Source organism: Solenopsis invicta, chromosome 4 (genome assembly GCF_016802725.1).
Source record: "Solenopsis invicta isolate M01_SB chromosome 4, UNIL_Sinv_3.0, whole genome shotgun sequence".
Classification (NCBI taxonomy): domain Eukaryota; kingdom Metazoa; phylum Arthropoda; class Insecta; order Hymenoptera; family Formicidae; genus Solenopsis; species Solenopsis invicta.
The window spans coordinates 28,255,346-28,280,671 of NC_052667.1; the positions used below are offsets into that span (position 1 = coordinate 28,255,346).

General features: G+C 39.9%; 7 protein-coding genes across 9 annotated transcripts in view; 5 read left to right on the forward strand and 2 right to left on the reverse strand.

The window, feature by feature from the left end:
- LOC105200366 (short/branched chain specific acyl-CoA dehydrogenase, mitochondrial) overlaps positions 1–2,315 on the forward strand; it is a 5,734-nt gene extending 3,419 nt beyond the window's left edge. The window contains exons 4-8 of the mRNA XM_026132683.2: positions 682–888; positions 977–1,147; positions 1,231–1,356; positions 1,453–1,635; positions 1,707–2,315. Of these exons, the coding sequence (XP_025988468.1) occupies positions 682–888; positions 977–1,147; positions 1,231–1,356; positions 1,453–1,635; positions 1,707–2,018 (999 nt within the window). The 3' untranslated portion in view covers positions 2,019–2,315. The remainder of the gene's footprint in view (positions 1–681; positions 889–976; positions 1,148–1,230; positions 1,357–1,452; positions 1,636–1,706) is intronic.
- Positions 2,316–2,638: 323 nt separating this feature from the next.
- On the reverse strand, positions 2,639–3,921 carry LOC105200365 (SRR1-like protein). The gene is made up of 3 exons (XM_011167881.2): positions 3,676–3,921; positions 2,839–3,549; positions 2,639–2,739 (listed from the first exon to the last, which is right to left on the reverse strand). Exons 1-2 carry the CDS (start codon positions 3,819–3,821, stop codon positions 2,847–2,849), a joined length of 849 nt encoding a protein of 282 aa, XP_011166183.1. The 5' UTR covers positions 3,822–3,921; the 3' UTR covers positions 2,639–2,739; positions 2,839–2,846.
- A 160-nt stretch (positions 3,922–4,081) lies between these two features.
- Positions 4,082–7,023, forward strand: LOC105200367. Its single transcript, XM_011167885.3, has 2 exons — positions 4,082–5,237; positions 6,011–7,023. Exons 1-2 carry the CDS (start codon positions 5,088–5,090, stop codon positions 6,947–6,949), a joined length of 1,089 nt encoding a protein of 362 aa, XP_011166187.2. The 5' UTR covers positions 4,082–5,087; the 3' UTR covers positions 6,950–7,023.
- A 412-nt stretch (positions 7,024–7,435) lies between these two features.
- LOC105200368 (26S proteasome non-ATPase regulatory subunit 4) lies at positions 7,436–9,675 on the forward strand. The gene is made up of 6 exons (XM_011167886.3): positions 7,436–7,574; positions 7,839–7,979; positions 8,075–8,186; positions 8,258–8,632; positions 8,705–8,990; positions 9,343–9,675. Exons 1-6 carry the CDS (start codon positions 7,549–7,551, stop codon positions 9,546–9,548), a joined length of 1,146 nt encoding a protein of 381 aa, XP_011166188.1. The 5' UTR covers positions 7,436–7,548; the 3' UTR covers positions 9,549–9,675.
- Positions 9,676–10,571: 896 nt separating this feature from the next.
- LOC105200369 (rhotekin) lies at positions 10,572–20,649 on the forward strand. Of its 3 annotated transcripts, none has more exons than XM_011167888.3 (8): positions 10,572–10,733; positions 17,985–18,175; positions 18,279–18,488; positions 18,612–18,791; positions 18,879–18,973; positions 19,034–19,248; positions 19,335–19,605; positions 19,712–20,649. In XM_011167888.3, exons 1-8 carry the CDS (start codon positions 10,587–10,589, stop codon positions 19,909–19,911), a joined length of 1,509 nt encoding a protein of 502 aa, XP_011166190.1. In that variant the 5' UTR covers positions 10,572–10,586; the 3' UTR covers positions 19,912–20,649. The 3 variants fall into 3 exon arrangements, with proteins under 3 accessions (XP_011166190.1, XP_039304060.1, XP_011166191.1); XM_039448126.1 differs by lacking the exon at positions 10,572–10,733 and adding an exon at positions 12,708–13,872; XM_011167889.3 differs by lacking the exon at positions 10,572–10,733 and adding an exon at positions 16,810–16,872.
- On the reverse strand, positions 20,585–21,657 carry LOC105200374 (HIG1 domain family member 2A, mitochondrial). Its single transcript, XM_011167895.3, has 2 exons — positions 21,341–21,657; positions 20,585–20,966 (listed from the first exon to the last, which is right to left on the reverse strand). The coding sequence occupies exons 1-2, from the start codon at positions 21,471–21,473 to the stop codon at positions 20,806–20,808; spliced, it is 294 nt and encodes a 97-aa protein (XP_011166197.1). The 5' UTR covers positions 21,474–21,657; the 3' UTR covers positions 20,585–20,805.
- Positions 21,658–21,669: 12 nt separating this feature from the next.
- Positions 21,670–25,077, forward strand: LOC105200373 (NHL repeat-containing protein 2). The gene is made up of 9 exons (XM_011167894.3): positions 21,670–22,123; positions 22,369–22,535; positions 22,632–22,791; positions 22,902–23,317; positions 23,394–23,623; positions 23,760–23,985; positions 24,173–24,370; positions 24,446–24,559; positions 24,663–25,077. Exons 1-9 carry the CDS (start codon positions 21,697–21,699, stop codon positions 25,056–25,058), a joined length of 2,334 nt encoding a protein of 777 aa, XP_011166196.1. The 5' UTR covers positions 21,670–21,696; the 3' UTR covers positions 25,059–25,077.
- The last annotated feature ends 249 nt before the right edge of the window (positions 25,078–25,326 follow it).

Below are 25,326 nucleotides of genomic sequence, written 5' to 3' on the forward strand. Positions count from 1 at the left end.
ATTAAATTAGAAAATCGGAAAAGAAGATAAATTGTTTCGTTTTGACCTATTCGAAGGTAACCTGTGCTTTATCCATCCATATCGCGTGATGTTTTTTATCATTAGCCTATGTACATGGAAGATAATTTCTTATGTACGCAAAGATATTTTTTCTTTATGAAATTCTTAACATGAGGAAATATATCTTATCAGTATCTTGTTTTTATACAGACCACAGCACAAGGCAATTGTTTTGTAATATATAAATATTTTTTATAATCTCTTTATTTTACAAATATAAATTATAAATCATAAACTTTCAATGACTCCTGCAAATAATACTTGAATAAAATCAACCTTGAAAATTTTCTTGCTATTACATTCTTGCTCGGAGAAAAATTCAATTTTATAGAAAAATTAGAAAAAAAACTTGAACAATAAGGCCACACAATGCCAGGTTTTTGCGTCACAGTATTGATCTTTTCAGTCGCTATTCTGCGAAAAAACAAAGTCTCACGAGTGATCGACACGATTGTTCACGTAATGTGGCAAAAAGAACGATAAAAGAAACCATATTATGGTCGCTAAAGACAGCCGTAATATTGTGACAAATTTGTAATGCTTTGTTTAATTATGAACGCAAATTAATATAATGACAAAATATGTTCTTTGAAATATCTGAAACTTATCTGATCATTTCAGTTAATGGGCCTTGAAGTCCCAACAGAACTAGGTGGTGCGGGATGCAATTTCATGAGTACAATTTTAACTGTGGAAGAAGTTGCGAAAGTTGATGGTGCTGTAGCCACTCTCGTTGATGTCCATAATACTTTAGTGAACTCTTTAATAATCAAAGTTGCATCTGAAGAACAGAAAAAAAAATATTTACCCAAACTATCACAAACCTATGTAAGTTGTTACAAGTTTTCGTTACGGAGAGATATTGAATAGATACTGCATCGATAAAGAAACGTATGCAAACACATTATCTTTTTAGGCCGGTAGCTTTTGCCTGACGGAACCCGGTTCTGGATCAGACGCGTTTTCTCTCAAGACAGAAGCGAAAAAGGATGGCAGTGATTACGTGATAAATGGTACAAAAATGTGGATTTCAAATTCCGATATCGCGGGAGTTTTCTTAGTGTTTGCCAATGCAAATCCTTCTGTGGTGAGTAAATGAATATATACAATACACAAAGCAGAAACCTATGGAATCATCATATGATTTTTTATTGTATTATAATTAAACAGGGATACCGCGGCATCACGACTTTCTTCGTGGAACGCGATACGCCTGGTCTAACAGTAGCTAAACCCGAAGATAAGCTAGGTATCAAGGCATCCGGAACTTGTATGATCCACTTTGACAATGTCAGGGTGTGTACTAAAAATAAAATAATAAATCTCGTACGCGCACGCACAATCTTATAAAATATAAAGCACCTTTTGTTACAACTCGTCTTTCTTTTCTAGGTACCTGAAAGCAACATCTGTGGCGAGTTTGGGCATGGATATAAATATGCCGCTGGATTTTTAAACGAAGGCAGAGTAGGGATTGGAGCACAGATGATCGGAATCGCTCAAGGATGCTTGGATGCGACTATACCCTATACACTAGAAAGAAAACAATTTGGAAAGGACCTCTTCTCATTCCAAGTATGCTTGTTATCTTCGAAAGAAATCCCTGTATATATCTAAGATCTAAGAGATCTAATCTCTGCTTTCAGTCGATGCAACATCAAATAGCTCAAGCAGTAACCGAAGTAGAATGCGCCAGGTTATTGGTTTACAACGCAGCTAGATTGGTCGACGCTAAAATGGATGTTATGAAGGAAGCTGCTATGGCCAAATTAGTTGCATCTGAAACTGCGCTTCGTGTCACCGCCAAATGTATAGATTTTATGGGCGGAGTCGGATTTACGACGGACTTTCCTCAAGAGAAATATTTCAGGGATTCAAAGATTGGAACAATCTACGAGGGAACAAGCAATATGCAATTGTCAACGATCGCAAAATGTATACGCAAGGAATACTTGTAAATTATCATAATCTAATTATAGATTTATATCATAAATAAATATAGATCATAAATGATTAAGATAAGGCACATACATCGATTCTCTCAGTTTAAGAATGTTTTTGTACTTTTATAATTTAATTATATGAAATATATAAAACTTCCCCAATTTTCTAAAATAAGCCCTCTGATTTGATAATGAGTATCGAAATTCAACGAAATAAATTTACTATGATAATATATATAAATAAGAGAGATGTACAAAGACGCATTACATAAGATGAAAGAAGAAAATTAAACTGATAACCTTTAATGAAAATCATTATTTACATTACCTTTGTAGAAATTCGGTAAATACATATATAGTACAGACTATACAAATATTCATATCACTAACAATGGTCAAACAATTTCAATCCATTTTACTTTGGATCATGAGGTAATTTAAAACCCACGAGGTCTGCAGTTTCCTTTATACTTCGTTCACCTTTACCAGCATACTGTTTATGAATTTCTTTACATGCCTGTTGAGACCTCAAGTAGCAAAGATACATCTCTGCTAAATTCTTTAATTCTTCTCGCGCTTTACACAAAACCTCAGACGTTTCTTTATGAGCATGCGCTTGTTCTATGATATACTGTAACATCGCATTTTCTTTCGTATTCTTATTTTGCGAAACTCTGCGCAACTCTTGCACGAGAGAACGAACAATTTTAATATTGTTATTCATTGTCGCTATATTCTAAAAGCAAATTAAAGTCCTTAATCTCGCGACTCAGGTAAAAAAATTACATTCTACGTCGTAAAAGTAGTTCCTTAAGAGACAAATAAAAATAATTACAGTCAGCATCAAGTGTTGCTCGTCTGCGCGGCTGTAACAAACTCAACGTCCTTTGTTAAACGTCCATACTGTGGTTCCTCTTTGGAGCTCCAAAAATCTGCTGGGACTTTAAGCAGGTCTTGTTTGGTAAAAATATGTATGTTAAGACTGCTGAAAACTTCCTCGTACACGAAGGAATTTTCCAATCGAATCTCTGTAACATAAGGTAGAATGCGTAGTATGTAGCTCGCTGAATTTATTATGTCCCTACGTAAACTATCGTCGACGATCATCGAGAAACTGTTGGTGAGCAGGATGCAGCCGCTCAATTCGTCACCCCAGTTTGCGTAAAGAAAATTATTGATCAGTTGCCGCGAGCAGTGCGGCATGAACACGAGGGTCGTTTTATCTCGCTGGACGACGCGCTTGCCCTCCTCATTCGTTTCTATGACCTCAAGGCCAAAGGCACGTAGAGCTCGCACTTCGTGAGGGCGAAACGCCGGATCGTACAGATGTACGCGAACCGGCTCGTATCGCGCCTTCAAACACAGCAGAAGCGCCAATTGGCATCTCGACGGTCTATACACCGCGAACTGTCCTAACCCGTAGCAGACTATCTCGGAAATAGCATCGGAGCCTAGAACGGCTAGGGACTCCGTCAGCTTGCTACAAACGAACCTGGTAAATCTGCTGTCCTTGACCTCGTCTATCGTCTTGTCTAGCTTGCTGATGCTGAAAATCGCCGAAAAAGAAACGTGATTGCGATTGTGATCAACGTGGGTCGCGACAACAATGCGTTAGGCTAGGTTAGGTTAGGATTGGTTTGTCACGACGAGACGCGACCGCGGCACGGCTTACCGAAGTAAATACTCGCGATCGTCCTCGCAATCCTGCTCGTCGACGACGCTCGGCGTAGCTGTGTTTCTATTTAAGTTTCTGCTCTCGTCACGTCGACGTCGTCTTCCACGACGAGTCACCAGCACGAAGTCGTCCGCGTCTGACATGTCTGAACGTAGCGCAATTTCTCATCCGCACTTGCGTCGCTACGCGGCGCCACCAATCGCGCCTACTTCTTTTCTTTTTTTCTATTTATATCTATCCATAAATATTATATAAAGCGGACATGTAACATTAATACAATATTTCTATAATAGTAAAAAATATTATCTTTTTAGAATAATATGCTCAAAATATTATTTTAATTTTTAATAATATTTGTATAATATTGTAAGAATATCGTAGCTCTTATAGGAAACGGGCTTTTCAGCAATCATCGGCGCGAAAAGTGTTCGGTTATCGCGCTATTTAACGACGCCTAAGTGCGAAGACATCGGATTTTTTTTCCTTCCGCTCAGGGTCGTGTTAGACTGGCCGTGTCTCGTGTGTCTCGTACATGAAACGCACGGGCAATAACGGGACGGCGCAAAAGGTAGTGGAAATGAGTCATTCGTTACTGCATGCTCGCCACGACCCATCGCGTATAACTGAGTAAATAAGTCGCAATCGCACCGCCACCGCGCCGAGGACGACGACTGCTGTTCACGACCGTGTGATTCGATATAGTAAACGTGTCGCAGAAAAACTTGCGTTTTTCTCTTTCTTCTTTCTCTATCGGTACTCGGCCGTCAAGTTCTCGCCTCGATGCGCTCTGCCTCCGGATAGTTCCCTTCCAAACGCGGTACGACAATGTTTTAATGCATTCGAGTCAAAGTGCCCTCCGCGCGTGCGAAGCCCGTTGTGCTTTTTGAAATTTCGCCTCCGAACGAATGAAGCGTCGTCGTCCAGGAGTAAAAAGTGATCGAGAAAGTGCAATCGACAATTTATTTTCGCTTTCGCGACGCGCCCGCCCGCCCGCCCGCCGTGGTCTCGCGTTAACGGAACGGGCGAGTTGTTTACGAAACGGTGCAGATAAAGATTTGGCGGATACTCCCGTGCCGCGGGAACGGTGCGGCGTGTCGCCGCCGTGCGATACAACAAACTGACGTGTTTAATCTTTACACGGATAAATGACGAAACTGTTGAAATTCCGCCGGTATCCGCGGCATATACAGATATCCCGTGCACGTCGCGCACCCACCGCCCACACGATACCTCTGAGCTATTGCCGTGCGACGCGAATGTAGTGTAGAAAGAGAGAGAGAGAGAGAGAAAGAGAGAGAGATGAAAATGTCGCTTGGCTAATCGCGGGACGTGCAGCAGGGCGCAGCAGGTGTGTGCGAAAGGTGTCGCGCCTTCGACTCCCGGTTGATCGCCGATGTGATGTAGTCGCGATGTCCCTCACCTCGAGAACAAACAGATGGGCCTCGAGAGTTATCATTATATTACAGCTGGCCACCTGGAATGCCGTCGGCATCGTTCTTCTTCACAGAGGCGTCAGCAACTTGCGTAGGAGAATTCTGGAGACCAACGATGTTGTCGAGGTAATTGAAAGACGCTAATCTTTGTTATATTTTAAAAAATATATTTATAATTATTATTATTTTATTATTCAGCAACTAGTTGGAAAGTTTCAAGTTAAATAATTAAGTTAGAAAATTAGCTTTCAGTCTAGTTAATTTCAATTAATTTTTAATTTCAACCAGTTGTCTTTAAAACACATAAAATACATAAATGCATTCACCTATAAAAAGCAACATTCCTTTGCTTTTTCAAACTTAAGATACAAATTTATAAATAAAATAATGAATTTATTTGATGGTCCATGTTGCAATTGTTTTTTTTAAGTATTTGGAATAATTTAATTTCTATAATAAAAAGCTTTTATTGAATTTTAATTTAATATAAATAATACTTTTCAAAACTAATTTTTAATTAAGTCTAGTATATTTTTCTTTGTTCATGCAACTTTTAATTAATTTTATAGGCTTTAATTTTAATTAATTTGATTGGCTTTGCGTTAACTAAATTAACTTTAAATTAATTTAGTTTTTAAAAAAATATGAATTCACCCAACCTTGGTTATTTATTATGATTATTATGTAATGATTATAAACACCAACGCCCATCATATTAATCATTGCGTGCATAGATTCTATACACACACACACACACACACAAAATATATATATATATATATATATATATATATATATATGCGCATACACATATAGTTTGTGTTATATAATCGCAATTATCTATACTTATACAAAATTGCCCACATGCGATGCACAATGTACTCTTTATTTTTCCGCAGGTAAATCCTCCGACTGGTTTGGAGTCTATCGAGACGATGTCATCTACGAGACGCGACGAAAACGAATATATATCCACCCAGCAAGGATCGATAAACCAGAACGTGGAAATAATAATTCAGATCGATCCGGATAAACCACCCCCGCGTGACGATAAGAATCTCTTTGGATTAAGCGCGATTAAGAGCGAGCGATTGAAAGACGCGTTCGAAATCGTTTCGACGGAACAGCGATCCACGTTCTTCCTCGGAACGGATCCTCTCGGAACTGTCCCGACGATCGTTCGAGGGACGTTAAGATCGCGGCTGAAGAATCATTCAACAGAAATAAAAGATCAACGTATTGGCGATCGTCCCGAGAATAAAGATGTAACGAGCAAGAACTCGAGGATCACCCGGGATAGAGAGCATATGCTCGATAACGAAATTCTTCCGATCTCTGCAGATGGTTCATCAGGATCTAGATTCGCGGGATTGGTTTCGCGGAATGAAATGAACGAAGAGGAGGAGAAGGAGGAGGAGGAAGAGGATCTCGATCTCGTGGAAAACGTGACGCAAGCCACAATGCGCGAGATGTCGACTATCCGCGACGATAGCGACCAATTCACTGTCCCGACAAGCAAAAGCGATAAGATGAGGTTCTCCCGCTTGAACGAGAACGGCGCGACAATGGCGATCGCTCTAGTGGTGATCGGTGCGATCATGCTGCTGACAGGGCCGATCGTGATCGTGCTGCGGATTTTGGACGAGAGAAGACGAGCGAGGAAGGTCGCCTTGCCGGTAAGGGCACGAGAGGACCTGCCGCCGACGTACGAGCAGGCCGTTCTCATGGACGAGGCACCGAGATATTCGACCCTCACTCTGAACTACGATCGCACGCCGCCGTCCTCGCCAACTCCTCTCTCGTCCACCTATACCTTTTCGAACGTCGCCGTCGCGTAGTCGTGTATCCTGTCTGCCAATTTATTTGTTGCCTTTTTAAATAATAAAAAAAGACTTATTATTAAGAATTATTATATTATGTTTTAAATTAATGACCTTAGCCAGATAGACAGGGAGGAAGAAAGAATGCAATGCAAAAGTCTTAATTTGCTACGAGAGGAATTTTTACAGATTTACATTAGCGTTTCGATTTGACACAGTTGGAAAATTTATGTCTCGCACAAATGTGTTAATTTAACACAAGATGAATATGTTAGTTAGAACATAACATACAAAATTAAAAATATGTAACAATTTAAATAAAAAAAATCATACAAAATGTCTTCTACTGTGCATGTAAATGCTTAAGGTTTCGGCAATTAGAAGTTTGGTTTTAAACAATCACGTCGGTTGCTTGATTAATCGTTAACTAAATAAATTAATCGGAGTTCGATCGAAGAGCGCTTTGCGATCGCTCTTTAAATGAATGCGCACGTGCGCAGGACGAAACGCGAGAGTCGATTGCATTGATAAAGTCGCGCCGCACCGCGCCGCCTCGCGTCGAGAGACTCGAGCGTCGAGCCAGTCGATTACAGTCTGTTACAGTCGATCCATCCAACATGGTGCTGGAAAGTACGATGATATGGTAAGTCTTGCGTTTTACGAGAATTCGCGTTTCCCATTGTCGTTCCTCCCGATATCTTTAATAAATTCTCAAAGTCCGTTCGTCCCGCGATCAATAGATTTCCGCAGTGATTTAATTTCACACGTTTTAATCATAATTGCAATTTTGAGGTTAGCGTAGTGACAATGACGTTGACACAATCTCGGTCCCCTCTACAAAATGCTTCTTCTCATTTGCAATTATCATACGCTCGAACTAAAGCCTCGCGATCTTAACTTCTTGCAGTGTCGATAACAGCGATTACATGAGAAATGGGGATTTCGTGCCTACCCGGCTACAAGCGCAGCAAGATGCCGTCAACTTGGTGTGCCACTCGAAAACTCGCTCAAATCCCGAGAACAACGTTGGCCTCATAACTCTCGCCAAGTACGCTGAATAATTGACTGAATCCAATTCGATGATCATAAATGCAAAGCTTTGTATAAATATAAATATAAACGTGAATCTCTTTGTTTCTCTAGCGTTGAAGTATTGGCGACACTCACGAGCGACGTTGGCAGAATACTCTCCAAGCTCCATCAGGTTCAACCAAATGGAAAATTGGCTCTCATCACAGGCATTAGAATCGCCCATGTAAGTACATGTTGCTGTCTATTTTTATAACCAAGTCCGTCGAGTATGCTCTAATGATGTGAAACTTACAGTTAGCTTTGAAACATCGACAAGGCAAAAATCACAAAATGCGTATCGTTGCATTTATCGGAAGTCCAATAGACATTGATGAGAAAGAATTGGTCAAACTAGCCAAGCGTTTGAAAAAGGAGAAAGTGAACGTTGATGTCATAAGTTTCGGCGAGGAGAGCATCAACAATGAAGTACTGACTGCCTTTGTTAACGCGTTGAACGGCAAGGACGGCACCGGAAGTCATCTCGTCACCGTTCCACCGGGTCCCCATTTGTCAGACGCTTTGATCTCTTCTCCTATAATTCAGGGTGAAGACGGTATGGGTGCAGCAGGCATGAGCGGCGCTGCGTTCGAGTTCGGCGTCGATCCGAACGAAGATCCCGAGCTTGCGTTGGTCAGTACTTGAAATGTCTCTTTTTTCTATCAAATTTTAACGATAATTTTGCTTTATTATGATTTTTGTCAGGCCTTACGTGTCTCTATGGAAGAACAACGACAACGCCAGGAGGACGAGGCCCGTCGCGCGCAAGCGAACGAGACTGCCACTAATAAACAACCGGAAACTATAAAAGAAGCTCCCAACGAGGAAGCTATGCTGAAACGTGCCCTCGCCATGTCTCTTGAAGGAGCCGACGAATCTACTGCCGCTAGTGATAACACCGCTCCTTGCAGAGGCAACGTGCCAGACTTCACTAACATGACGGAAGAGGAACAAATTGCTTTTGCTATGCAGATGTCCATGCAAGATCAGCGTAAGTCAATGTATAACTTAATCTTTTAGTAATACATATAATAACAATGTTTTCTTTGCAACATAGTCCAAAGCTTCAAAATTGTGGTTTCACTGTAATTTTTAATGTGTAGTAGAATATAGTTTCTTGCCTAATCTTTATTTTTAAGGACTTTATTTTTAAGTTCTTTTTCTTTTAATTATTTTATCAGTCCAAATTTTTGGAAATCAAACTTGGATTTTTTTCTCAGAATTTACTTCAGCACTGAATTATCTTATATAACGTGCATCGTATTTCTAGATAAATGTTGCACAAATGCAAATTCATCTAGTAATCACCACCTAATAACTTATTATCTATAATATCTTTATAGAAGAATTAGAATCACAAAAGGAAGAAGCGATGGATGTGGAAGAGGATTACGCAGCTGTCATGTCCGATCCTGCTTTTTTGCAATCGGTCTTGGAGAACTTACCGGGCGTGGATCCGCATTCTGAAGCCGTACGCCAGGCCGTCGGATCGTTACAACAAAATAAAGACAAAGAGAAAGAGAAGGAGAAAGACAAAGAAAAAAAATGAAGGGCTCCTTAGTGCATTCATATTTACATTTACATGTGGCTAAATTCGATTACATTTTCCATTATTGTGTATGATATTGTAGCTATTTTATCTTGCTTATGAAATATATTACCAACTTGTCGCGAAACTGCTCAACTTAGTTTTAGCGGTGTCGTGCAATAAACCTTCTTGGCATTTTTAGCAGCACCAGTCTGGCAAACTGGAGTGATAATTAACGACAGCACATTGTATTATTTAAATACATGTTTTTAAGAATTTCAGTCTCTCGAACGAGTTTACTTTTCTTTAAGCTGTAAAACAAAGTGACTTTGATCGAACTCCAATTAACCTAATTGGCGATTGATTTAATCCAGCAGAATAATTTCAAGAACAATTTTATAATTATCCCTAAGATGAAAATTTACTCAGAATATTTCTGTATTCTGTATGATAATTTTGTTGATAACTTTAGAGAATGTCACAAATCTTATACGAATTGGAACACTTTCGAAATGTTGACAAAAGTCTACATCTTTTCTACAATTTTACATATGATTCTGAAATGGAAATCTTAGAATATTTCAAAATATACATGAAAAGTTTTAAGAAAAGATGTAGATTTTCTCACTATTTCTGAAAAGCGTTTCAATTCATGTAAAAAATGTTCATCAGAGATATGTACAGTTTGTCTCTGATATAAGAGATTGTCTCTTAAATATTCATTCATCATGTATAAGAGACGTGTATGTATGTCCCATCTGTGTGCAACACCTGTTGCTTCTTGTTCATTCCTTTCAAGCTGATTTCCAACGCTACGTGAGCCGAAACTTAACTCAAATATTTCGTAACATTCTGTTTGAAAGCAGGTGCCGTGGAGGCGGCTGGTGTATGTACGAGTCGCGTGCTTGCGTAACCGTAAACTCTGTCTTTTCTTACTCCGGAAGAAACGGAGGATTCCGCCGATCCTGTCGCGATTCATGAAAACCCGCCGAAATTCGCGAACAGCGCCGGGCACGCCACACTCTCTCACGCCGCGAAGAATGATTCGAACATGACAAAATGGCGCCGCGGAGGAAGAGCGTTCAAACGTCGTGCAGGTCGTTGAACGACGTCTGCTACAAGGAGAATAACTATTTGTGCTGCCTGAATGATTATCAGACGAGGGTCCGAAGGCGGGAGAGTCTCAGATACGCCAGGAGTCACGCGGTGAGTTCGAATCGACGGAGATCAACCGCGATCTCACGCTCTCGTGAACGGCGTGTCCGTTGACTCGCGTTTAAACATTTTGTCTCGTGCCTCATGTAGTTTTCTCCAATTCGGTCCTCGTAGGGCCCGATAGGCGTCAACTTAGATTTCGCAAGACACGCCGCTCGTCGAAAAGACGTGAGTGGCAAGCACATGATGTAAATGAATAGGTTATGCTTGGCTTGGATTTACGAGAAGCCCTGCGTATTTCTACATTTGAAAAAATTACAATATATTGCGTAAAACTAGTATTGTTTGCATAAGTACGTGAGAGGTTTTTACTTAGACCGAAAAAAAAGAAAGGTGATTGTAGGGCCTGTTACTTTTGTGGGACATTGAGAAATGTTTTGGAAAAAAATATTCTTTTAATAAAATAAAATATATTGCAGTAAAATAGAGAGATGGAGAGTCATTTGCAAAAGCAAAGAAGCTCGTTGTCTCATTTATGAGAGATTATTATATTTTGAATTATTATATTTTATGTCCAATACTGTTAAGTATATGTTCTTTTTAACTGAACTTTTTATACATTTCGTTTTTTTTCTGTTTTACTCCAATGTGAAAAAAAAGGAAAGATGTAAATTCAGCTAAAAGGAACTGGTCAAATGAAGGAACTTTATGTACAATATATAAAATTTATGTAATAATTATGAGATTTTCGACGTATATATGGGGCTTCTTGGTGAAAAAAAAATTTATAATATTCTACAGGAATTAAAGAAATGCTACGACAATTTATATGAAAATTTTAGAATTGGAACACTTTTCTAAATTTTTGTTGTGTAATTTCTATAAATTTCTCAGTGAAATTACGTCAGATTACAATATTCTACACATTTCTAAGCAGTTTATTCCAGTGAAAAAAATTTCTATGAATAATTACAAAGTTCTATTGAAAATGAAAGTTTGTAGAAATTATTAGTTTTTTTTCGTAGATATATGTATTACTAAAATTAACAAAAGTGTTTCAATTCTAGCATTTTGACATAGAATTGTGTAGAATTTTTTTTCGTCTAGACTGTTGCGACTAATTCTATGAAGTAAGTTCTATTAATACTTATCGCATAAATTTTAAATATCAGCGTTGTACCTAACAATTAAATCATTCTGATTTCCAGTCTGAGATATCTTAGTGCTGCAATGTATTCGATAAACACACTCTCGACGTTACGTCAATGCAAATGGGAAATAATTAAATATTGTCCGCGGTTATTGGCAGCGATGCAGCAGCAGCAGCAGCAGCTGCGAGACGAGAGAAGAGAGCACGAGGGCGCAGCGTTTGATACATCTGCAAGCAGCGGCTACTATTTCGTCGTACAGATAATTTTACGCGATAATTGCTTTAACGCGCGCAACGACAAAACGTAAAAGAGTCAGCGGCGGATGCCCTCGACGTGGGCGCGATTCTCTCCTTCGTCGTACTCGTCTCCCGCTCTCTCATTCAATCTATTGTCGGTAATGCCGGTGGTCCCTCTCCCCCCTCCCCTCCCCTCCCCTCTCCTCTCCCTACCTACCCTCTCGCTCCCCCTGCTACCCGCGAATTTGACGCGTGTAGTGCGTTGGTGCGTAGCGCTGGTGCGTTCTGTTGATGCTCACACAGTGCCGAATGGTCGAGCGTCATTCAGTATTAGTCCGCAGCACCGTCGGGAATGGTGTCTACGTGTCTACCGCCTCGTCGCCTTCTTTTTCTCCCTCTTGCTTTTTTCCGTCGCGACGCTAGCCAAGCGGACCGTTTCTCGCGCGCCTGCGGATTATTTTCGTTCGACATAATTATATGTGCACTCCGCCACTCCGCGTGCTCTCGGTACCCTCTTCTAGTCTCGTCGATCTAGTCGCGCCGCGACCAACCGGTTGGCTTTGCGTTAAATCTTAGCGCCGACGATTATCGCCTCCCTCTCCCTCCCTCTCTCTCTCTCTCTCTCTCTCTCTCGCACGCGCGACAATCGTCCGACTGGACCCCACGTGCTGCCGGAGGATGTCTCATTGTTCGGGAAACCAACGGCGATTCGTGAAACCATAGACGGAACCGTAGGGAGGACGAAGAAAAACCTCTCGCTTCTTTTTCCACGCTCGACAGTAGTGAATCACGACGTACGATTGGGCGGAGACTACCACCGGAAACGGGAAAGAGTGGTAAATTTGGTGGTGAAGAGCGAGTGAGCGAGAGAGCATGCGAGTGAGTTGACGAGGGGCAGGAACGGTGCTTCTCTCTTGTTTGTCGCACCGCGCGGAGGCGCAGTGCCGTCACGGCTTATTTTGTAGCTAACGGAAAAACGGAGCTAAACGTAGCTAAACGACGCCCGACGCCCGACGCCGACACCACTCGTCGGCGCGACACTTTTCACCTACGCGTCTGAAAGAGAGAAAAAGAGATCGCGATCAGACGGGGTAACGCGACAATATTTTTCGTCGCTCTACACAAAATTTAGAGGTCAGAGTTTACGGGACGTGTTGTTCGAGTGTGCCGAGTGGCAGAAGTAGACGGAGAGTTTTGAACGAGTCTCCCCCTCCGCGTCTCTCTCTCTACCTTGACTCGAATCTGTCCAAGGAAAAAGCGGAAGACAGCCTTCTTTCTCCTTTTGTGTCTTTGAGAGCTTGGGCCAAGGCATCGATAGGAACAAACGAGCCAGCGCCGGTCGCGAACTGTTCCGCGGACTGCAAAATCGTTCGTTGCCTGGGGTGGCGATTATACCGTGAAGTTGTATCTCTGGCGGAAGCGTAACCCCGAGGACGATCCATGATCGCCGATCCGCGACGATGCACCTTCCATATCGATCTCTCTCGCGAGTGGCCGGGATTGGAATAGTCTCGCGGTATTTGGCCAAAGGCTCGACGCGCGACTCGGACGAGTAGCAACGAAAAAAAAAAGGGAAAAAGAAAAAAAAAGAAACGAAAAATGAACTCCTGCTTCCCGCATTTGGCGATACTGAATCCGCGGACTGCGAACAAACCGAGGGACCGGCTCAACGACGAGTGCAACGTCGTAAACGCCGAGGACATCCGGATGCGATCGAGGACTCCGACGACGTTACCGGGAAAGAATGACGTCTTCCAAGACTTGGATCTGTATTACGTACGACAGATCGCACGAAATTCCAAGGTAGGATCGCGACTGCGTGATTCGATGATTCTTGAAGATACATTGCGCCTCTGAGCGTGACGAGATGTGACGAAGCGTTTTTTCGAATTGTCGATTGTTTAATGAGCGATCATTGAGGATGGCTTCAATCGAGCTAATGCGATTAACATAATTAGCGATCGGTTGTCAAATAGTATTGCAATATTTCGTATATAACACGAATAGAATCATTAATTTTTTGTTTTGCTTGGCACATGGGATTTTCGTTTTATTATTGTATTGTATTTTTGTTTATAACACAAATTAAAATTAAATTAAAATGGCAAGAAAGATCATCTTGTCTTAAAATATGATATAAGCTTATTGAAATTTTATCTAACAAGGAAAGGTCCTCAATTTGGAAATTTAAAAAATTATGAAACTTGGCAATACATATAGGATATTCTGACATGTAATAAACAATTTTTTTGGCTGCCCGTATTCACCCTGAAGAGGTAAAATCAACCTCAGAAAATCAACTCATTTTTCGTTTGTATCATTTACCAACAAAAGGAGACGGAACAAAATTGTAGAGAAAATCATTTTTTTAAAGATTTATTTAGTAGAAAACTTGTCATTTGTTTAAAAGAATTGTGTACTGACAGTTTCATAATATTTTGAATTTTCAAGTTGAGGGCCTCTCCTTGTAAATTTACGTGATTGAAGTTATCGCTTGAGCTACTGTAGAGAAGTTATTTATGTCCATTGTTATCTTAATAGTATTTTTAATTTAAATAAATGCTAATCTAAAGGTATATGTTTTTCGATACAACTTATCAAGTTATCTAATACAAAAATTTTCGATTCGCTTTATGTATCTTAAAAGTAGTGAGTTATTTATATACATTATATACATGTGTAAGAAATATTAATTATTTATATATTAAAAAAACCGATTTAAAAAGTATTACATAATACATTAAATATACATAAACTGAAGACAATGGAATAATATCAATTTCACGGTCAGATAGACATCGATTAAAGATGATTACTGAATTATATGCTAAACAACATAAAAAAGATGACAAACTAAGATTTATGAACGAAAAACACAATAAGATTATTATTGATCTTTTTCTTATCTAATTCTATTGGATTTTTTAAAGCAGTGATAGGAAGAGCGAATTATATAATAATTTCGTCGGTAGAATTGATCGCGGATCAAGTTGATCGGTGGTTAGTCACCCTTGAAGGTTTAATTCACGTCAAATGCGAAGGGGAGTTGAGTTATTGTACGTGAGTGGCTGCCAACGTTTCCTCGCGTTCGTTGTTCGTATTTTTAGACGTCGCATGTGGATATCGCATCGGTCGGACGTACGAATGGCAATGTTAGATTTGAAGTCTCTCAAACGAGATCAGCGATCGCGATGATCATTTGCCGATCGACGCATTTGCGAATCGACGAAGCTTGACAAAAAAAAAACTGACGTTTAAAATATTTATTACTCACATTCGTTACCTATATATTTTCCACCGTTTCGGTACAGCGACCCATTAGTTCAGTACGATTCGTCCAAGTTACTGCGTGTGTTCACGGGAAAAGATTCACGCGTAAAAGGAAGATGAATGTGCGTCGCGTGCTGCAGTGACCGTTACAGGCACACGGGGTATTGGATTTCTGGCGACTATTTTCGGCAGACAAGCCGTCGTCGTCGTCGTCGCCGTCGTCGGGAAAGTGCCGGCGACGCTGGGAGAAAGTGATATTAAGGGGGAGACACGTAGGGACGACGAAGCGACGGAAAGCGACGAAACGAGATTACGCGCAAACGGAACGGGGGAAGCATGTCTCGCGCCGACGACGAAGCTTTGTTCAACGCCGACGAGAAGACGCGCGAGGTGTATCGCTCACGGCCCAACAACGGGGTGCTCGAAGAACGAAACCCCGAGGAAAATCGAGGGAGAGCGCGCGACGATACGACGCGCATCACGCACGAATGAGTCGCGCGAATTGTGTTACATCGTCGTTATTTACGCGAACTCGTGTTGTCGCACACGGCGCGCTTCAACGAGTTTCATCAAGACTCGTTACAGCACTGGCGACAGGGGTCAGGGATTAAATGTGGCCGCGGTTGCCCTTGCGCCATTGCAAAATTCCTGTTCGCGAGACCCGCGACGGCGGAATATACGTGGATATATTCCTGATAGATCGCGTCGCGTCGCGGTGCAACGGCAGCGGGGCCGTGCCGAGCCTAAAGGATGTGTCACGGTAACGTTAACGGAATACAAAATCGCTCGATGCGCGCAATGAATCATCTCGGCATTATTGATTTTACTGATGCGTGCGTTATTTTCGGATCATACGCCTCATTCGGGCATCGTGGAAAATTAACGAACGTGTGTTAACGCGACGAGGAAGCGAGAGAGAGAGAGAGAGAGAGAGAGAGAGAGAGAGACATCTCAGAAGAAGAAAATTTAACATTTAATGCATCTTACGTAATGTACAAGATACACATCGAATACATCTTACGTAAGAGAGAGAAATATATATGTGTATATTAACGCGAAAGAGAGTATTTATATTTAACATGTAAGAGAGAGAAAGAGGAAATTGAAGAAATTGATTCTCCGATGGACGCACGATTCTTTCGGGGCACATGCGATCTCGTGCGAGCCGGCTATAATAAAACGGTAGCCACGGATCGATACCCCTTGATGTTAGCGTGGTTTCCCGAGGGTAGGAAGGAGAGGCACAAGCGAGCCAATTTGTCGAGGTGAACGTCACCCCCTCGTGCATTCGTCCACTTCCCCGAAGAGCCCGTTATTTCAGTCCGTTTCTGCGTTCTGCTGCCAGCGTCGCGAGAGCCGCGCCGATTTATTTACGCTTTCGCCAAGTTTGTTTCTTGTCTTGCAAGTGGAATTCCCATTCACCTGGGGCCCCGCGTTCTTGCGCCCTACGGCTACGTAAACGCGACCGAAGCCTGTGCTTTTCACATGTCGAAATTGCAAAAACGGACGAGCGAGAAGATCACCTTCTCCCAGGTTATTCTTACATACTTATACATATGTATATACAATATACGTATAAAGCGTCGTACAATTTCAAAGCTCCATGAGAGCGAACCATCTTACAGCGAATTCGGTCACTTGCACTACATCAGATTAGTGCCCAGTCGACAATGAGCATCAGTTACATTACATTTATGTTAAAATTTTGCTGTTAAGAATGCAAATGCAATATAACAACATGTATCATACAATATTATATTTACATTGTTGAGTGCAAAATTTTAACATATAATAGACATAATGTAATTGATATTCGGCTGGGTGCATACTAAAAGCTACTTACATGAGTACTTAAGTTAAATGTAAAAGCAGATGAATATTTTTAACGATTAAATACCCAGAGTTTTTTTAATAACTTAATTTTTAACTTTAACTAGTTAATTCTGAAACATATAATGTAACAAATTTTATACATCTTCAACTTAGTTTAGTTAAAAAAATATATTAATTTATTTAACCCTGCAATAATGATAGTGTCACGTCATTCAACAAAATATACATGTATTATTTTATTATCAAAATTGATAAAGTATTATATAAAATGTCTAAATACAGTAGCATAATAATTTTACGTATATCGCAGCCTTTAACTGGTGTAACTAATATAGTGTAGTGCGAGTGACCGTCTTCATCATCAGATGCACTACTTGGAATCGTAGAGTTTTCAAGTCGTACGCTTTACAAAGTCACTCTACGGATATCCCAGGAAGACTCGTAAAATGAGTAAAACGATTCGTTCGCAAAATGTGCGAGACGTTTCGTTAGGTATGTAACCCGATGCCGTGAACGCGTGATGGGGGCCACGTGTTGGCTAGCCAGTCGTTTTATCGCTGACACTTCGATTTTTCTCCGATCGTAACTATCGGTCGTTCTTTCCGTTTTTTTTTTTTACACCTGTAGATTCAGCACTCAGCAGTACGGACACTGGTGCTGAATTACGCTTTCTACAACCGTACGCAAGTATGCGAGTAGGTCCGTCAAGTAGCCTTGTTTGAAGTTCGATGATTACTCCGACGAAATTTCTGCAGCCGGACCGACAATGCGCGAATTAATTGCTAAAACACCATGAATTATGCATGTTGCAGGAGCATGACCTCGAACAGAAGATCGAGGTAGAAATCAAGATGAGGGAAGGCTCGGCGAGACTTCTGGCGGCTGCGAAGCATCGCGCCCAGAGCTTGGAAGCGGCCAAGGCATTACTCACATCTAACGAGAGGATGTCGGTCTACATGGCGGAATTGCAATGCCGCCGCCGCGAGTCTACTAAACAATCGTGGTTCGTTCATGCGCTTATCTCATTGTAAAAAATTATAAAAAAAAAGATCTAAAATGTCGTCTCTGACAATTTAGTGATAATTGCGACAACGGTGTGTTTCCAGCATTTCTGGAGGTATGGGTAAGCTGTCGATCTCGGATCTTAGGATACCATTAATGTGGAGAGATTCCGATCACTTCAAAAATCGCGGTGATCATCGTCGGTTCGCCGTATTCTGCTTAGCACGATTGGGCACAGAAATTCACGATACCTCCTTGCTGTGCCCTATCGACAGAGCTCATACGGATCTCAGTTTTCCTGATGTCTTGATTTTGTAAGTACCGATGATTAACACGTTATTTTTGTACTAAAATTTAATTTGAGCCAAACCAAGTTTAAGTATTTGTAATTGTGAAAGTCTAACGATGTGATTTTAATTTTTTATATTTGCTTCCAGTAATAACGTACCGACCGAGTTCGAATTAGTCTTAGAAATTTACAGCCACGTTTTGCAAGAGGATTTAAGTATCGCCAGCACGCCGAGAAGAATTAAAAAGACGATTCACTCGTCGATTTCGAAAACCGTCGGCAAAAAGCTTGCCGCTTCGCTTCGTGACGAATTCGGTTCCGCCAAATCGTGAGTCCTTTCTTTCATAAATATATGAATTTATCGAGTGTTGATCCAGTTGAACAGTTTTCGCTATATTTCATACTTTCTTTACAGTGGTCCACACTTTGATTTGGTAGCCCGCGCAAAACTGACCTTAGACGATACGGACGATAACACTCACACGCACGACCTCGTTATTAATAGCGTCGGTAAGTTATGCGAGGAATTCGGTGTATCCTAAAATACTTATATTACGATTTTTTCTTTAGAGAACAAGTACCACTCTCTACCGCTTTTCGGACACTTTTGCTGTCGATTGGCGGTACAGCCGGAATGCATCAACAAGGAGATGTGCATTGGCAATGTAAAAGTAGACGGGCAAGAACATTGGGCTCGTCTGCAAGGATTTTATATAAAAATATGGGAATCGAAGAAGCACGCGGAAGAAGGTCAAAATCCGGAACGCATAATACCTATTAATAAAGTTAGTTTGCTTCTCTTTGTATATATGTAGAATAGACTATACAATTTCTTTATTTCATTGAAGTAATTTATTCCATCTATTTATAGAGAACAATCATTCAACCGTCCAAAACTTCTGGCAAAGAACTTTTAATAAATAATTCTTGCAATAGTATGGAAAAATTGTTACCGATTAAATTTGAGTCAAAGGAGGAAGCTCAAAAGTGGTCAAAGATCTTATTGGTACACATTAATGATAATTCAAGATGGAAACATGCCGCGGAAGTTATTCAAAGGGTGTCTAACATTGAAAGCACGAGAAATTCTTTTATCAGTAATAAAAGGCAGGGCTCCTTATATGACGAGACACCTTTAATAGGTAAGCACACAAGTGCAATAGTTGTAAGTTATAAAATTTGATAAATAATGCTTTAAAATCTATCAGAGTAGATAGTTTGTTAATCGGGTTTTTTTTTTCATTGCAGAATCAATCCCGGATTACTCATCCGCAAGACCTACCGTACAAACGATCTTTGATCTCACACCTAGTACTAGTCTAAGCAGTTGTAGTTCCACGAATAGCCTGACAAGTCTACGTTCACGTTCACTGAGTATCAGCGGCGTATTTAAACAAGGTGCCATTTCTTTAAAGCCCCACTTAACTTCCGCTAATAAAAAGGCGTAACGACTTTATAATTCTTTTCGAAGATTCAAGTGCTGATATGTACTACAAATGAGGATATATGCTAGAAGTTTCAAATTTTGATCCAAGATTCATGTTTACGCTAAACTGTAATTGGTATTTGAGATGGAAAGATCAATAACTTTTCGATTTAAGAAAATATTACATTCTCTAATTAACCTAAGAGATTCTTATTGCAGGAAAGATTTTAATTCGGTTGAAAGTGTAATACATATTAATAATTCGATATATGTATGGACAACTTAGTGGATAGAGTTATATAGTACAAAAGATATTGATTAAATATTTCTCATTTTTTTTCTTTTCTACTTTTATAATGCGGAATCTTTATATATCACTAAAAGTACAAGAGGATAGCTCTATTATGAAATATGTTTATGAGTTTAGAGATTAGAAAATATTTACGAACACTGCAATATTTAGTATGGCTGTAACGAGATATGCATATATATTTATGTATATATGGTATATATTTAATGTAATAATATATGACTATATAGATATAGTTATACCTAAATACATTTACTTTTTCAAAAATCCTGCAATATCTGAACACATGATTTAAAAGCAAGATTTCAGTAGATTATTGAAATACTTTTCTTGTACGTTATGTCGATATGGTACAATTAAGGGTACTTTTAATGAAAATATCGGCTTATGATATGTATTCAATAATTGTGATTATATATATTTTTATAAGTAAAAATATTAATTTACATACACACAGTACCGCTTCTCTCAATGTATACCAAGATCATTTTGTACTAAAAGATATCCATTCGTATGAGGTACATCATGTGATGTGACGAGCGCAAGTGTGTCTCATATACTACAACAGATAATTAATGGTACTCTTGAATCAATGTACCATTAATTTCAATTTGACTTGGGCAGCAGGATAAAGCCTGCGACCATACAAATAATAGTAAACGCTTGAGCACCAACACGAGCACGCATCATTTTCTGTTGCATGCCTCTTTTGCCTTTGTAGAAACTAACAAGTCCGACACTCAGAGCTACTACAGTCGCCAACGCTCCTGAAAATATAAGTACGAAATACGACTCACTTTTTCACTTCTGGTCCTAAAAATTGGAAAAAGGTAAAGAGCAAGTTGGACCGAAATTAAAGTCAATCTCTGTTGACAGAAATAGGCCTTGGACACATTTCAGCAAACATTTATAAATAAATGTGTGCGTGTAACCGGAAAGTGGTTCAAAATTTAGAGATATTTTAAACAGTATTCGACGAAAATGATACGATGAACACAGCTCTTGCACAAATATATGAGCTAGTTTCTTTTGTCCTTTGCCCTTTTCCCCAAATTGTATCCCCGCAGCTTCTTGTCACAGATCAGAAGAATCCGATTCGATAAATCTTATCTCAATTCGCGGAACATTTAGGTTAGTTTACCTATGGGTACGAGCGGATTCTCTTGTGTTTTACGTTTAGCCTTCTGCCATATCGTCTCGTTCATGTAACTGCTGTCCAGATCATCCCGTATCTTCACCCAGTCCAATTCGTCATCTGGTTTCAAGCCTGCCATTTCCACTGATTCGGAAAAACAAGGAATGCAAGATCTCACGTCACAGCCTGCATTCGCGGCACCGAGCTCATGTCAGCGACCAGTGCTGACCAGTGCGACCACGTGCGACGGGGCGCACTAGCGCAGGCCCTCGTGAATTTTCGCGTCCACGCGTCAATAATAATGATTACGTTAAATACGATAGCGTATCGAACGATACATTTACTTGGATCTCGACGACACGATGAGAAGACATAATCTTATTCTATCCCTCCTCCGATCTCCGTTTCCTCCAAGATCGGTAGCGTCATTCGATATCCCGTGTGTCTTCACGCGGAACACGTCAGACGCTCTCAAGAGCGAGAGAGAGAAGGCGACGCTGCTAATTGGCGTTGCAACGGTTGCGACTATTGCCAGTAATGCTAGTGCGAGTCTAACGAGCATTCGCGATCCCTCGAGGAATCCTATTCCGATTTTAAACCGTCCGATGTGCGGACTCGTAAACAAAAAAATGAGCGTACAGGAGGCAGTGGAGGAGCTGACGCAGATCTGCATTCAGATGCGCCTCCACCTGGACGATCTGACCGAACGGAAGGAAAAAGAAACGTTGGTCCTGCAGCACATCAGGCGGTTTGAAAACAGCGGAGCGGAGGCTCAAGATTTCCCCAAAGGTACGTACTGACCACCTGAATTGCACGAGAAGAATTTTCTCTGCATTTTTCCTTACGTTCCACTTGAATAATTATCTTTTACAGAAAAATAGCTAATAATCAGTACCATTGTAAATTTTTAATATTTGCTTTGCGCGTATAGCTAATTAAAAATAAATAGACAATTATATACCAATTATCTTCTACAGCAAAATGGCTAATGAGTCTTGTTGCTGTAATTTTCAATTAATACATATGCTACACAGGCCTGGAATGGTTTAACGTGTCGGAGGGATTGTCGTTGGCGCAGCATCTAAAAGGAAAGATCGTGCTTTTGGACTTTTTTACATACTGCTGCATCAATTGCATGCATGTTTTGGCCGAGCTAGAAGAGGTTGAAAAGAAAGTCTCTATAGAGGATGGCCTCGTGGTAGTGAGTATGATATTCTATTACAAGAATTCACAGACTTTAGAGAGTATGTATGTGTGATAAGATAAGTGTCTGATGACTAATAACTTTTCTATTCAGATTGGAGTGCATAGCGCAAAATTTACAAATGAGCGCAGTTCGAAGAATGTCTTATCCGCTGTACAGAGATACAATATCATGCATCCTGTGGTGAATGATGTAACGTTAAGAATGTGGCACGACATGGGAATAACATGTTGGCCTAGCCTGATTATGTTAGGTATGAAACAAAATGTATTCTTGGCTTCTTTCTTCTAATCGCATAATTCATATTTATGTTATTTGTAAAAATTACGATATTATCACAGTTGCATCTAAATTTAATTTCAGGACCGAGTGGTCAACCGCTGGCCGTTTTTGTGGGTGAAGATCACAAAGATGAAATACTGTTATATACCAAAGTAGCGATAGCACATTTCAAGTCTTTAAACCAAATATCAAGTCACAGTCTTCCGCTGAAGTTGGCGCATCACCTTTTACCATCTTCTAAAGATGGTCTATTGTTTCCTGGCAAACTAACAGTTCTTCAGTCGGAGCAAGGGACTAAGCTAGTCATATCTGATAGCGGTAACAATAGAATTGTAATTACAAATGAGCACGGCAGAGTGGAGCATGTTATTGGTGGATGCAGCCAGGGTTTTAAAGATGGCGATTTTAAAAATGCTAGATTTAATTCACCTCAAGGAGTTTGTGCGCTCAATAATACAATATACATTGCGGATAATAATAATCATGCCATTAGAAAAGTAAGGAAAATAAGTGTCACTTACTATTATATTTCATAACGTTGATTCGTTATTTCTGATATTAATTACTTTTTAGATAAATCTAAGCGAAAAAACTGTATCCACCATAGCTGGCACTGGGTTACAAGGTTGCGATCGAAACGGTGGAGGACACGGCACTGATCAAGCTTTATCATCCCCTTGGGACGTGGCTATTTATCATCACGAGTATAAAGGCACCAGTGTGCCAGTCTTGTTAATCGCCATAGCGGGTACCCATCAGATCTGGGCATTGTTTTTGGAAGATACTGTTTGGTGGAAGGAAAAGTAAGATATCATTTACATAATATGACATCTCGTTCACGAGATGTATTTTAAATGTGATTTTTGAACATTTAATTTAATAGAATTTAAATGAGTTCATTGAGAAAATTATCCTCAAAGATATCTCTCTATATTTTAGAAAATATACAGCGGGAACGTGCGCTGCTATCGTCGGAAGTGGCCGGGAGGAAAATCGCAATAACAGTTATCCTCATGCAGCGGGACTAGCACAACCCTCTGGCATCGCGATCGTTCAGGAATGTAAAGCTGCATTTTTTGCGGACAGCGAAAGCAGTGCTATCAGACGATTGCATTTAGATAGCGGTCAAGTATCTGCTGTTTGTGGAGGGGATAAAAATCCAGCGGTTCGTTCAACAACAAATACTTTTCATTTATTTTCTCACTTCACGTTGGTGTATACGAATGAGATGGCTTTATTCAGCTTCGATCGATAACGCGAACAACCGTTAGTTTTCGTGCGAAAAGCAGCAATGAATCAAGACGATAATATTTATCTTTCCACAGAATTTTTAAATTTAACTTGCTTTGTAGAACTTGCATTCTTTCGGAGATGTAGACGGCAAAGGGAACTCGGTTAAACTTCAACATCCATTGGGCGTAACGTGGAATCATTCGGATAAACAAATTTATGTGGCTGATACATACAATCATAAAATTAAGAGCGTGAATACTGCAACGGGGCATTGTAAGACATTATTTGGAGGCGGAAAACCCGATAATACATTTATCGTAAGTTTCATAATATTTTTTTAAAGAGAAAGTAATTTAAAAAATTCTTAGAAAACTGTTAAAATAATCTTTTAGTTTAATGAACCGAGTGGTCTTGCTGTCAGCCCAAACGGTAACATTCTTTACGTGGCAGATACCAATAATCATTCTCTTAAGATTATTGATTTAAAAAATGAGAAAATTTCGACCGTAAGTATATTTTTAGGTTTAAAAAAATAGTTTTTAAAATATACTTTAATTATTTGAGATATTGCATAAAATACTAGCGTAAATTTCTCCAATTATTTTTTAGATGTCTATCGCATTCAGACGTGATTCAAATAGAAATATCGACAATGTATTTGCTTTCGATACAGTAGTGAATACACATGGCGGAGAACTAAATGCCTCATTTAATATCGTATTTACGAACGATTTGAAATTAAATGCAGACGCACCGCAAGAATGGCAGGTGTCTTTACCCGCAAATACGTGGACGGCGAAATCTTTGACGGGTAAACTTTCGACTCCCATATCGGTGAAACTTCCTGAAGAAGAAGAGCGCAATCAATTGCGCGTCACATTAAACATAATGGCTTGCACAGCGGACACGTGTGTACCACTAAAGCTGTCTATATTGTTCAACGTACAACGAAGAACAGATGCGCCAACAGTTGTAACTGAAGAGAAAGAACTCGTCATTGGTTAGAAAATGCGTTGTATGTTTTCAACATTTGTCGAAAAATATGAACGCGTATATGCTGCATAACATATTTTTAAGATATTAAATTTTGGAAATATGTATTTATAGAATATGTTTACAAGCAATAGTTATATTAATTACTATATATTCTATGAAATTTTATATGTAACTTTTACTTATTATAGCGATATTTAATTACTTTAATTCTCAATATTTATATCTCTTCTATAATTTTTAGTCGTTCTCTTAAGCATAATTGTTCTTTCCATTTATC

Bases quoted from the DNA above. Each gene is read 5' to 3' on its own strand.
- LOC105200374 (XM_011167895.3), bottom strand. From the start codon at position 21,473: ATGGCAGGCTTGAAACCAGATGACGAATTGGACTGGGTGAAGATACGG. The intron at 20,967-21,340 runs GTAAACTAACCT...TTATATTTTCAG, and splicing joins GAATCCGCTCGTACCCATAG to GAGCGTTGGCGACTGTAGTA.
- LOC105200367 (XM_011167885.3), top strand. From the start codon at position 5,088: ATGTCCCTCACCTCGAGAACAAACAGATGGGCCTCGAGAGTTATCATT. The intron at 5,238-6,010 runs GTAATTGAAAGA...ATTTTTCCGCAG, and splicing joins AGACCAACGATGTTGTCGAG to GTAAATCCTCCGACTGGTTT.
- LOC105200368 (XM_011167886.3), top strand. From the start codon at position 7,549: ATGGTGCTGGAAAGTACGATGATATG. The intron at 7,575-7,838 runs GTAAGTCTTGCG...AACTTCTTGCAG, and splicing joins CTGGAAAGTACGATGATATG to TGTCGATAACAGCGATTACA. The intron at 8,633-8,704 runs GTCAGTACTTGA...GATTTTTGTCAG, and splicing joins AAGATCCCGAGCTTGCGTTG to GCCTTACGTGTCTCTATGGA.
- LOC105200373 (XM_011167894.3), top strand. From the start codon at position 21,697: ATGAGAAGACATAATCTTATTCTATCCCTCCTCCGATCTCCGTTTCCT. The intron at 23,986-24,172 runs GTTCGTTCAACA...CTTGCTTTGTAG, and splicing joins GAGGGGATAAAAATCCAGCG to AACTTGCATTCTTTCGGAGA. The intron at 24,371-24,445 runs GTAAGTTTCATA...ATAATCTTTTAG, and splicing joins AACCCGATAATACATTTATC to TTTAATGAACCGAGTGGTCT.
- LOC105200369 (XM_039448126.1), top strand. From the start codon at position 13,669: ATGAACTCCTGCTTCCCGCATTTGGCGATACTGAATCCGCGGACTGCG. The intron at 18,176-18,278 runs GTTCGTTCATGC...GTGTGTTTCCAG, and splicing joins GAGTCTACTAAACAATCGTG to CATTTCTGGAGGTATGGGTA. The intron at 18,792-18,878 runs GTGAGTCCTTTC...CTTTCTTTACAG, and splicing joins GAATTCGGTTCCGCCAAATC to TGGTCCACACTTTGATTTGG.
- LOC105200365 (XM_011167881.2), bottom strand. From the start codon at position 3,821: ATGTCAGACGCGGACGACTTCGTGCTGGTGACTCGTCGTGGAAGACGA. The intron at 3,550-3,675 runs GTAAGCCGTGCC...GGCGATTTTCAG, and splicing joins GATCGCGAGTATTTACTTCG to CATCAGCAAGCTAGACAAGA.